Source organism: Pelophylax lessonae (assembly GCF_965119305.1).
Source record: "Pelophylax lessonae genome assembly, chromosome: 7".
In the NCBI taxonomy this organism is placed as follows: Eukaryota; Metazoa; Chordata; class Amphibia; order Anura; family Ranidae; genus Pelophylax; species Pelophylax lessonae.
In genome coordinates this window covers 287,576,646-287,589,145 of record NC_138774.1, presented here as the reverse complement: position 1 = coordinate 287,589,145, position 12,500 = coordinate 287,576,646, and the positions used below count along the sequence as shown (strand labels likewise).

The following is a 12,500-nucleotide window of genomic DNA, read 5'->3' as shown; positions in this document are numbered from 1 at the left end:
GCAAAATATGCAGAAGAACGCGACCGCGCAGAAGCGGAGGCGCGTGATAACGAGAGCAAAGCCCTGTTCTTGGCTCGCTCCTTGGAGGAAGCTCTAGAGTGTAAAGTTGAACTAGAAAGAGTTAACCAACAGCTGTGTACAGAAATGGAAGATTTGGTCCGCTCCAAGGATGATGTTGTGAAAAGCGTTCAGGAGCTAGAAAAGTCTAAGCGAGTCTTAGAACAGCAAGTAGAAGAGATGAAGATTCCGTTGCAGGAACTGGAAGAGGAATTCCAGGCAACAGAGGATCTGTCCCAAAGAGGGGATAGTGTGCCTGATGCAGTTTTTAAAAGGATCAGTGTTTTGGGGTCTGTCCTGAGTGAGCCTCAGAAATGTGACGACATGTGGCTTGAATCACCCCTTTGGAATAAACCGTTCCTTCAAAAACTTCAAGCATTGGAAAATGTATCATTAGAACTTCAGCAAACAAAGGAGCTGAGTAAGAAATGTGGTGATTTCTCAGTTCAGGCTGAAAACCTAGTGGAGAAAACTAAGGCTGTTGGTGAAAACGTGAAGCAAATGAATAAGTGCCTTTCAGGGAGTGTTTCCAAAATGGAACTGGTGAAAGACGGGTGGCAGAAGTTTGATCGTGATCTTGAGATGCATTCCATGTGGAATTCAGATAGAGAAAAAGAACTAGGTGACCTTGAGCGGTCAAATAGTTCAGCAGAAAGTGCATTGAAGAAACCTGTAAAAGAATGTGTTGCAGTTCCATGCTTCTTCACTGATGCAGAGAGGAGGTCTATAATGGATACCACCCAGATCGCTGGGTTCAACTGTGTTGTTGCCTTTGACCCCTATGTTGGTGGAAGGAAAGTTGATGATGTTCTGGTTGGCTACTTCTGTGAAGAGTTTGGCAAGAAATATAAACTGAATATCAAATCAAATAGTAGGCCTTTACTGCGACTCGCTCAGGAGGGCGAAAAGTTTAAGAAGTTGATGAGTGCAAATGCTTCAGATCTGCCTATGAATATGAAATGTTTGAATGATATTGATATCTCTGGGAAAAGGAACAGGGGTCACTTTGAAGAAATGTGTGACAGCCTGTTGTCTCAATTGGAAAATCCTCTGCACAGCATCTTAGAGCAAGCAAAGCTCAAGAAGGAAGATCATTCCCTTTTACCACAAAAAGTCAATGATTGTGTACAGCTGTATGGAAAGGCAACTCAAGTCACAGAGGGATGTCAAGAGTCCCTACTTGGAACAAAGCTTAGTGAAGCAAAGGTTCTCAAAGTTTTGTGGAAAACATTTATGGATTGCAGAGAGAGGCGTCTTAAGAATGTTGAAGACATTAAGACTAGCCCAATTGAGTTGCCTATGGATCACGGTCCTCCATGGTGGATTGGACAGACGGTTATGAGGGACAAGCTGTCTGACATTTATGAGAAAGCTGTCAATGAAGATGACAGAAACGAGAAGAAGCAAAATTATGCCAAAAATGCAGTTGAAGAATGTGTATATGAGATGAGAGACAAACTGTGTGGCATTTATGAGAAATCTGTCAGTGAAGATGACAGAAACAGTTTCATCCGGAAGCTTGAGGATAATAGGAGGCTTATCAGTGAGTCAGCAGTGCCTGACACATGCGTGCCTGGAAATATGTGTCCCAACCCTAGGGTTGAAACAAGAGGGGGGGGTATGTGACAGGAAGTCAGGTAAATCTGGGAATGTAGTCACCGAGAGGAGACACATTCCCACCTGCTTTGAAAAGTTCACTGATACTATAGGGTGTTGGCTGCAAAAAGAGCCAGCAGGAAGTTGAAAACCATTCAGCTGTTCAGAATGAGGAGATCAAGGCCTCTATAATTTGTCCAGAGAAAATCTATTGAGTGCTGCCTCCTGTCGCTGTGTAGGCTGGGAGAGGAGGACAGACATATGTGTACCTCCCGACGCCGTGTGGGCATGGGAGAAGGACTGCTGCCGCCTGTCGCCGTGTGGGCTGGGAGAGGGGGACAGTCGGATGTGTGCCTCCCGACAAGCTGGTGAGCATGGGAGAAGACCCCCTACAGCGATGTGAAGCTAAGGAGGGTAACCACGAGTGAAGACGTCTCAAAGGTGAGAAGACAAAGTGTTCCATGTGAAGAGTGTGAAGAGTAAAGGGACCTGTTAAATGAACTGTGTTCAATGTGAAGAATCTGAAGAGTAAAGGATCCTGTTATAAATGAACATGTGTTGATGTGAAAGAAACAAAGGGACATGTTCAATGGACAATGTTTGTGCTGTGTGAAAAGCAAACCAAAGGGACATTTGAGTGTCTGCTGTAGGATCAGCAGTGTCGGCCCAACAGTAGGTTGGAAAGACTTCTTAGGTAGGTTCCAGCGTGAGAAGGTAGCCGCCCACAGAGGCAAGGATTTATTTTGTCTTTTATTTTATTTTGGCTGTTTTGACGCTTGCAATTGTGTGAAGTAAATTGCATGAATAAATCAGTCTTGTTTTCAACCTCTGCTCGGCTATCTCTCTGTGAAAACGCACCCCCAAAGGGGTCATCCACGCCTACCAATGAGTAATCCCTTACAATATATATACCTGTATATATAGTATCTCACAAAAGTGAGTACACCCCTCACATTTTTGGAAATATTTTATTCTATCTTTTCATGTGACAACACTGAAGAAATGACACTTTGCTACAATGTAAAGTAGTGAGTGTACAGCTTGTATAACAGTGTAAATTTACTGTCCCCTCAAAATAACTCAACACACAGCCATCAATGTCTAAACCGCTGGCAACAAAAGTGAGTACACCCCTAAGTGACAATGTCCAAATTGGGCCCAATTAGCCATTTTCCCTCCCCGGTGTCATGTGACTCGTTAGTGTTACAAGGTCTCAGGTGAGAATGGGGGGAGGTGTGTTCAATTTGGTGTTATCGCTCTCACTCTCTCATACTGGTCACTGGAAGTTCATCATGGCACCTCATGGCAAAGAACTCTCTGAGGATCTGAAAAAAAGAATTGTTGCTCTACATAAAGATGGCCTAGGCTATAAGAAGATTGCCAAGACCCTGAAACTGAGCTGCAGCACGGTGGCCAAGACCATACAGCGGTTTACCAGGACAGGTTCCACTCAGAACAGGCCTCGCCATGGTTGACCAAAGAAGTTGAGTGCACATGCTCAGCGTCATATCCAGAGGTTGTCTTTGGGAAATAGACGTATGAGTGCTACCAGCATTGCTGCAGAGGTTGAAGGGGTGGGGGAGGGGTCAGCCTGTCAGTGCTCAGACCATACGCCGCACACTGCATCAAATTGGTCTGCATAGCTGTCGTCCCAGAAGGAAGCCTCTTCTAAAGATGATGCACAAGAAAGTCCGCAAACAGTTTGCTGAAGACAAGCAGACTAAGGACATGGATTACTGGAACCATGTCCTGTGGTCTGATGAGACCAAGATAAACTTATTTGGTTCAGATGGTGTCAAGTGTGTGTGGCGGCAACCAGGTGAGGAGTACAAAGACAAGTGTGTCTTTGCTTAAAGTCAAGCATGGTGGTGGGAGTGTCATGGTCTGGGGCTGCATGAGTGCTGCCGCCACTGGGGAGCTACAGTTCATTGAGGGAACCATGAATGCCAACATGTACTGTGACATACTGAAGCAGAGCATGATCACCTCCCTTCAGAGACTGGGCCGCAGGGCAGTATTCCAACATGATAATGACCCCACACACACCTCCAAGACAACCACTGCCTTGCTAAAGAAGCTGAGGGTAAAGGTGATGGACTGGCCAAGCATTTCTCCAGACCTAAACCCTATTGAGCATCTGTGGGGCATCCTCAAACGGAAGGTGGAGGAACGCAAGGTCTCTAACATCCACCAGCTCTGTGATGTCATCATGGAGGAGGGGAAGAGGACTCCAGTGGCAACCTGTGAAGCTCTGGTGAACTCCATGCCCAAGAGGGTTCAGGCAGTGCTGGAAAATAATGGCGCCCACACAAAATAATGACACTTTGGGCCCAATTTGGACACTTTCACTTAGGGGTGTACTGACTTTTGTTGCCAGCATTTTAGACATTATTGGCTGTGTGTTGAGTTATTTTAAGGGGACAGCAAATTTGCACTGTTATACAAGCTGTACACTCACTACTTTACATTGTAGCAAAGTGTCATTTCTTCAGTGTTGTCACATGAAAAGATCGAATAAAATATTTACAGAAATGTGAGGGGTGTACTTACTTTTGTGAGATACTGTGTATATATATATATATTCTATACACATCTCTCCCGATTGTACAAGGTAGGTGTCACTGCAGACCTGCCAAGTAAAGACCTCACCGGGGAACATTTTGCACATTGCTGTAAATGAGCTCAGGGAATTGCCATCCTCCTGTGGGTGGGAGATCCTCCCTTGGAGTGAATATAAGCTTCCCAGGAGAGGTAACTCTTCATTGCATTGACTGCTCCTCCGGGATCTTCTTGCAGTAAGGTACAGTATGATCCCATTCTAGACTGCGCTCTCTCCTGTCTGCTGTGTAGATGGCATTCTGCCCAAATCAACTGACAACTTCTCCTGGGACTTCGCACATTGCTTGTGGTATTTGATGGTATTTTATGATTCATTGGCTTGGAGGCATATGACAAGGATGCATTGTATTGACTACTGGCTGTGATGTAGATAGGAACACTGCTGATATATAAAGGGTTTGCCAATGTTGCCAATTTCAAAACGTTTGGGAGTTATTGTTTTTTTTGTTTTTTTTACATTTTTATTTATTTATTTTTTTTTTGTTTTATGCATGTGAATGACTTGTTTGTTGTGTACTTTTATATTGTGTTCTTTTATTTATTTTATTTATTTATTTATTTTTTACATTTTTAAATTTATTTTTATTTGTTTCATGCATGTGAATGACTTGTTTGTTTTGTACTTGTAGATTGTGCTCTTTTATTTATTTCATTTTTTTTTATTTGTTTTATGCATATGAATGACTTGTTTGTTGTATACTTATAGATTGTGCACTTTTATTTATTTTTATTTTTTTTACTTTTTTTATTTTTATTTTTTGTTTTATGCATGTGAATGGCTTGTTTGTTGTGTACTCGTAGATTGTGCTCTTTTATTTATTTCATTTTTTTTTTACATTTTTTTTTATTTGTTTGTTTTATGCATATGAATGACTTGTTTGTTGTATACTTATAGATTGTGCACTTTTATTTATTTATTTTTATTTTTTTTTACTTTTTTAATTTTTTTTATTTGTTTTATGCATGTGAATGACTTGTTTGTTGTGTACTTATAGATTGTGCACTTTTATTTATTTCATTTTTTTTATTTTTTTTATTTGTTTTATGCATGTGAATGACTGGTTTGTTGTGTAATTGTAGATTGTGCTCTTTTATTTATTTCATTTTTTTTTATTTGTTTTATGCATATGAATGACTTGCTTGTTGTATACTTCTAGATTGTGCACTTTTATTTATTTATTTATTTATTTATTTATTTTTTAATTTTTTTTTTTTTTTATTTGTTTTATGCATGTGAATGACTTGTTTGTTGTGTACTTGTAGATTGTACTCATTAATTTATTTATTTATTACTTTTTTATTCATTTTTATTTGTTTTATGCATGTGAATGACTTGTTTGTTGTGTACGTATAGATTGTGCACTTTTATTTATTTATTTATATTTATTTTTTTTTACTTTTTTTATTTATTTTTTTTTATTTGTTTTATGCATGTGAATGACTTGTTTGTTGTGTACTTGTAGATTGTGCTCATTTATTTATTTATTTATTACTTTTTTATTCATTTTTATTTGTTTTTTGCATGTGAATGACTTGTTTGTTGTGAACTTATAGATTGTGCACTTTTATTTATTTGTGCACTTTTATTTATTTATTTCATTTTTTTTTTTTTTTAACATTTTTTTATTTCTTATTTTTTATTTGTTTTATGCATGTGAATGATTTGTTTGTTGAGTACTTGTAGATTGTGCACTTTTATTTATTTGTGCACTTTTATTTATTTATTTCATTTTTTTTTTTTTTTAACATTTTTTTATTTCTTATTTTTTATTTGTTTTATGGATGTGAATGACTTGTTTGTTGCGTACTTGTAGATCGTGCTCTTTTATTTATTTATTATTTTCATTTTTTTTTTAATTAGTTTTAAAGAATTAGGGGGTACAAAGCAGAGCCTCTGGGCATTCCTCATCTCGAGGTAAACAACAAAACAAATATCTCTGATTGTGCTTTTTTGTTGCCTTTTTATGGAGATTTTGTTCAAATTGATTTATTCTTGAAATGACTGATATAAAATTTCCTAAAACGTCAATTCTTTATTTCTATCATTTAGATAAGATTTGGTTAAAAAAAAAAATCCTTTTTTTTTATGGTATTTACAGTGTGCGTTTTTTTCGTTGTTTAATTTGAGTAGTTTGCTTTCTTTCATTGAGTGCCGGTTCACATTATAGCGATGTCAAACATCGCATGTGATGCGCACCGCACTGCTGTGCAAATCACATGCGATTTCTGTGCGATGCAAATTCAGCCATACAGATTGTGTGGCTGAATTTGCATCGCATTCGGACCAAAGTCGCACAGGACCCTTTTTTGGGTCCGCACCAGAATCGGATCGGATGGGTGTTCACACCTATGCGATCCAATTCCTGTCCGAATCGACAGTTCGCACTGCGATATGAGAACTAATCTTGGGGTGTCATTAACTTTGTATTGACACCCCCAGCAGTTCGCATATGGCAGTGTGAACTGCCTGCGAGTCGGGAGCGAAGCGGGAACCCGCAGTGGATTCACAGGCTTCCCGGATCGCACCAGTGTGAACCGACACTAAAAGACCGTCCCTGGGGGAAAACCAGAATCCTCCCATTGCAGTGGGTCTGTCCCTGCACTGCAAGGGTTAAATCTTCATTACAGTCTAGAGCAGCAAGTGCCCTCCCCAACCCCCCTACATTCCAGCTTGTGGACTGTCCCTCTGCATCCTCCCCTCCAATGTAAGGCTGTGGGTCCTGCATTGTATTTGATGATGTCAGAGGACCTGGCGGAGCGTAGAAGAGAAGAGGCTGGGGGGGAGCGGTCTAGCAGCATGGAGGGTACCGTTTATGTTACCCAGACCCAAATGGGTATTTAACCCTTGCAGCGCAGGGGCAATAATGATTGGCACTGAGCGGTTGTATTGCCATGCATTGTGAAAACGCGCATTGACGCAACTGTTTTAGCACGTCACTGCGCAAACATTTGAATGCATCCCCTTTTCTTATTTTGAGAGGAGGTTTTTCCCCTCTTTTTTTGTATATTTAACTGTTATTTGCATACCGTCACTTCATTTCTTTCCCTGTCTGAGGCCAATGAGAGGCCATATTTTAGCTCAGGTATAGGTGAAGGACTATTCGCTTTCATAATCCTCAGAAGCCGCTTAAAATCCATTGCAGCCCTAAAAGCCTTCATTTCCACTCTCTTCATTTACATCAAAATTTCAGGGAAATTAAAGCTCTATTCCATTATTCTTATTGGTGATCAGAAATGCAGGGTCAGCGCCAGCTATCAAAGCCGCTTAAAATACAGAGGAACTGTCTGTGTTGCAGCTGTAACTAGCCCTTTCCTCTCCCTCCTCCTCCTCTTTTCCACTCTTCCCCTATTCTCCCCTCTTCCATTCCTCCTCTCCTCTTCTCCTTCTCTCCCCTCCTCCTCTCCTCCTCTAATTGTCTCCTCCTCCCCTCCGCTCCTCCTCTCCACTTCTTTTCTGCTTCTCACCTCCTCTCCACTTCTCTTCTCCTCCTCTCCCCCTCCCCTCCTTTCCTCTCCACTTTTTTTCTCCTCGTTTCCTCCTCTCCACTTCTTGTCTCCTCTTTTCCTTTCCTCCTCCCCTCTCCACTCCTTTTCTCCTCCTGTACTCCTCTCCTCCTTTCCACTTCTTTTCTCCTCCTTTATTCTCCTCCTCTCCTCACTTGCCCCCATCTCCTCCTCTCCTCTCCTCCTCTATACTTCTTTTCTCCTCTCCTCATCTTCTCCTCTCCCCTTCTCCACCTCTCCTCCTCACCTATTCTTCTTTTCTCATCTCCTCTTCTTCTCCTCTCCTCTTCTCCGCCTCTCATCCTTGCCCTCTCTCCTCCTCTCTACTTCTTTTCTCCTCTGCTCTTTTCCTCCTCACCTCTTCTCCTTTCTTCCTTTCCCCCTCTCCTCTTCACTTTATTTCTCCTCTTTTCTCCGTCTCTTCCTCTCCACTTATTTTCTCCTCTTCTCCTCCTCACCTCTTATTTTCTCCTCTCCTCTTCTTCTCCTCTCTTCCTCAGCTCTTCTTTTCTTTTCTCCTTCTCTCCTCTTCTCCTCCTCTCCTCCTCACATCTGCTTTCTTCCTCTCCTCCTCTTCTTTTTTTCCCCCTTTTCCTCCTCTCCTCTCCACTTTTTTTCTTCTCTCTTTTCCTCTCCACTTTTTTTCTCCTCTTCACTTCTTTTCTCATCTCCTCTTCTCCTCCCCACCTCTTCGCTTTTCTTTTTATACTCTCCCCTTCTCCTCCTCTCTTCCTTTTACCCTCTCCTCTCTGCCTTTTTTCCCCTCTTTTCCTCCTCTCCTCTCCACTTTTTTCTTCTCTCTTTTCCTCTCCACTTTTCTTCTCCTCTTCTCCTCCTCTCCACTTCTTTTCTCATCTCCTCTTCTCCTCCCCACCTCTTTGCTTCTCTTTTTATCCTCTCCCCTTCTCCTCTCTTCATTTTCCCCTCTCCTCTCTGCCTTTTTTCCCCTCTTTTCCTCCTCTCCACTTTTTTCTTCTCTTCTCCTCTCCACTTTTTTTCTCCTCTTCACTTCTTTTCTCATCTCCTCTTCTCCTCCCCACCTCTTCGCTTTTCTTTTTATACTCTCCCCTTCTCCTCCTCTCTTCCTTTTACCCTCTCCTCTCTGCCTTTTTTCCCCTCTTTTCCTCCTCTCCTCTCCACTTTTTTCTTCTCTCTTTTCCTCTCCACTTTTCTTCTCCTCTTCTCCTCCTCTCCACTTCTTTTCTCATCTCCTCTTCTCCTCCCCACCTCTTCGCTTCTCTTTTTATCCTCTCCCCTTCTCCTCTCTTCATTTTCCCCTCTACTCTCTGCCTTTTTTCCCCTCTTTTCCTCCTCTCCACTTTTTTCTTCTCTTCTCCTCTCCACTTTTTTTCTCCTCTTTTCTTCCTCTCCTTCTCTCCACTTCTTTTCGCCTCTCCTCTTCTCCCTTCTCCTTATTTTTTTTCCTCCCCTCCTCTTCTTTTCTTTTCTCCTCGCCCTTCTCTCCTCCTCCTCCTCCTCTCCTTCCCTCCATAGTTATAAACATGCAAATGGTTAGCATGTCTTCCCTGGGTCCTTGGTTTAAATCCTGGTCAGGACACTTTCTGCATGGAGCTTGCATGTTCTCCCTGTATATCTATGGATTTTCTCCAGGAACTCTGATTGCCTCCCGCACTCCAAAGACCAGCTGGTGGGTCTGGATCTGGTATGGCTTTTAGTGGGAGCCCTATGCAAAAAAAAAAGTGGTGTCAGGGTCCTCCTCCAAAATCTGTACCAGACCGTTCAGGGTTTGGTATGAATTTTAATAGGGAACCCCACGCAAAAAAAAAAAATGCATTGGGTTCCCCCCAAAACCAATGCCAAAACCTTAACTCAAGCATTCAAGCTGGCTTGCCAGGAAAGGGTGGGAGGAGAAAAATGTGTGCCCCCCTCCCTTCCTCTTGAAGGATACCAGACCACATGCCCTCAACAAGGGAAGGACCTTGTCATGGGGGTCCCCCTTATAAAGTACCTTATCTCCAAGTTGAAAGGAACAAGGGCCTCTTCCCCACAAACCTGGCAAGGAGGGTTATTGGAATATGGAAGCCCCTTGCAACAATAAGGAGGCACCCCCCTCCCATGTGAGTGAATAGGAGTACTCATTCACAAGAAAGTAAACAGTAAATAATAACATATACATAGTTTTTGACAAAAAAAAATATAAAAAAAAAAAGCCCCACGATGTAGATCCACAGTTAATTTGGTCATCCAGTGATGTAGATCCTCACCAGTCAAGGTGAATGACACCTGCTGAAAGAGGAAAACCAACAGCCAACTTCAATTTGGTCATCCAATGATGAAGACCCTCATTAACCAATGTGAATGACCCCTTCCTAAAGAAAAAACTCAACAGCCAACGTTAGTTCAGTAGTTCAATGATGTAGATCCTCATCAATCAAGGTGAATGACACCTTCTGAAAGAAAAAACCCAACAGCCAAGTTCAGTTCGGTAGATCAAAGATGACGAACCTTGGCACCCCAGATGTTTTGGAACTACATTTTCCATGATGCTCATGCACTCTGCAGTGTGGTTGAGCATCATGGGAAATGTAGTTCCAAAACATCTGGGGTGCCAAGGTTCACCATCACTGATGTAGATCCTCATCAATCAAGGTCAATGACACCTTCGGAAAGGGAAAAAAAAAACAATGGTCAACTTCATTTCGGTAGTTCAATGATGTAGATCCTCATCAATCAAGGTGAATGACACCTTCAGAAAGAAAAAACAACAAAGGCCAACTTCAGGTCAGTTGTCCAATGATGTAGCTCCTCATCAATCAAGGTGAATAACACCTTCGGAAAGAAGAAAAACCCAATGGTCAACTTCAGTTTGGTAGTCCAATGATGTAGAGCCTCATCAATCAAAATGAATGACACCTGCCACTCCTTGAGCTGTCATTGCCAATATAATGGAAAGGGGCCTTCATGATGGTGACATCATTGTCCAAATATGGTCATGGCACCTTCTGAAAGAAAAAAACCCAACAGCCAAGTTCAGTTCAGTAGTTCAATGATGTAGATCCTCATCAATCAAGGTGAATGACACCGTCAGGAAGAAAAAAAAACCCAATGGTCAACTTCACTTTGGTAGTCCAATGATGTAGACCCTCATCAATCAAGGTGAATGACACCTTCAGGAAGAAAAAAACCCAATGGTCAACTTCATTTCGTTAGTCTAATGATGTAGATCACTCAATCACAATAAATGACAGCTTCCGAAAGAAAAAACAACAAAGGCCAACTTCCTAAAGAAAAACCCAACGGCCAACTTTAGTTCGGTAGTTCAATGATGAAGATCCTCATCAATCAAGGTGAATGACACCTTCGGAAAGAAAAAACACCAAAGGTCAACTTCAGTTTGGTAGTCCAATGATGTAGAGCCTCATCAATCAAAATGAATGACACCTGCCACTCCTTGAGCTGTCATTGGTAATATAAGGGAAAGGGGCCTTCATGATGGTGACATCATTGTCCAAATATGGTCATGGCACCTTCTGAAAGAAAAAACCCAACAGCCAAGTTCAGTTCAGTAGTCCAATGATGTAGATCCTCATCAATCAAGGTGAATGACACCTTCCTAAAGAAAAAAAACAAACAGCCAACTTTAGTTCGGTAGTCCAATGATGTAGATCCTCATCAATCAAGGTGAATGACACCTTCAGAAAGAAAAAAAAAACCCAATGGTCAACTTCATTTCGGTTGTCCAATGATGTAGAACACTCAATCACAATAAATGACACCTTTCGAAAGAAAAAACAACAAAGGCCAACTTCAGGTCAGTTGTCCAATGATGTAGCTCCTCATCAATCAAGGTGAATAACACCTTCGGAAAGAAGAAAAACCCAATGGTCAACTTCAGTTTGGTAGTCCAATGATGTAGAGCCTCATCAATCAAAATGAATGACACCTGCCACTCCTTGAGCTGTCATTGCCAATATAAGGGAAAGGGGCCTTCATGATGGTGACATCATTGTCCAAATATGGTCATGGCACCTTCTGAAAGAAAAAAACCCAACAGCCAAGTTCAGTTCAGTAGTTCAATGATGTAGATCCTCATCAATCAAGGTGAATGACACCCTCCAAAAGAAAAAACCCAACTGCCAACTTTAGTTCGGTAGTTCAATGATGTAGATCCTCATTAATCAAGGTGAATGACACCTTCAGGAAGAAAAAAAACAATGGTCAACTTCAATTCGTTAGTCCAATGATGAAGATCACTCAATCACAATAAATGACACCTTCCGAAAGAAAAAACAACAAAGGCCAACTTCCTAAAGAAAAAACCCAACGGACAACTTTAGTTCGGTAGTTCAATGATGAAGATCCTCATCAATCAAGGTGAATGACACCTTCAGAAAGAAAAAAAACCCAATGGTCAACTTCAGTTCGGTAGTCCAATGATGTAGATCCTCATCAATCACAATGAATGACACCTTTGGAAAGAAAAAACACCAAAGGCCAACTTCAGGTCGGTTGTCCAATGATGTAGCTCCTCATCAATCAAGGTGAATAACACCTTCGGAAAGAAAAAACCCAATGGTCAACTTCAGGTCGGTTGTCCAATGATGTAGAGCCTCATAAATCACAATGAATGACACCTGCCACTCCTTGAGCTGTCATTGGTAATATAAGGGAAAGGGGCCTTCATGATGGTGACATCATTGTCCAAATATGGTCATGGCCATATATGGTCAGGGATATTGCCATGTGGCAATTTTTAGGAAATA

At 41.5% G+C, this 12,500-nt stretch overlaps 1 protein-coding gene across 2 annotated transcripts in view; it reads left to right on the top strand.

Annotated features, from left to right (window-relative positions):
- The first annotated feature begins 4,366 nt into the window (after positions 1 to 4,366).
- LOC309560335 (keratin, type I cytoskeletal 18-like) overlaps positions 4,367 to 12,500 on the top strand; it is a 61,604-nt gene continuing 53,470 nt past the window's right edge. The window contains exon 1 of one of the 2 annotated variants that reach the window (XM_082263959.1): positions 4,367 to 4,453. Coding sequence is in view for 1 of the 2 variants with exons in the window: in XM_082263958.1 (XP_082120084.1) it covers positions 4,569 to 4,571 (3 nt within the window). In the remaining variant the exon portion in view is untranslated. Of the gene's footprint in view, positions 4,454 to 4,551; positions 4,572 to 12,500 lie in introns of those variants that run through there. The other variant, XM_082263958.1, reaches the window with a different exon arrangement.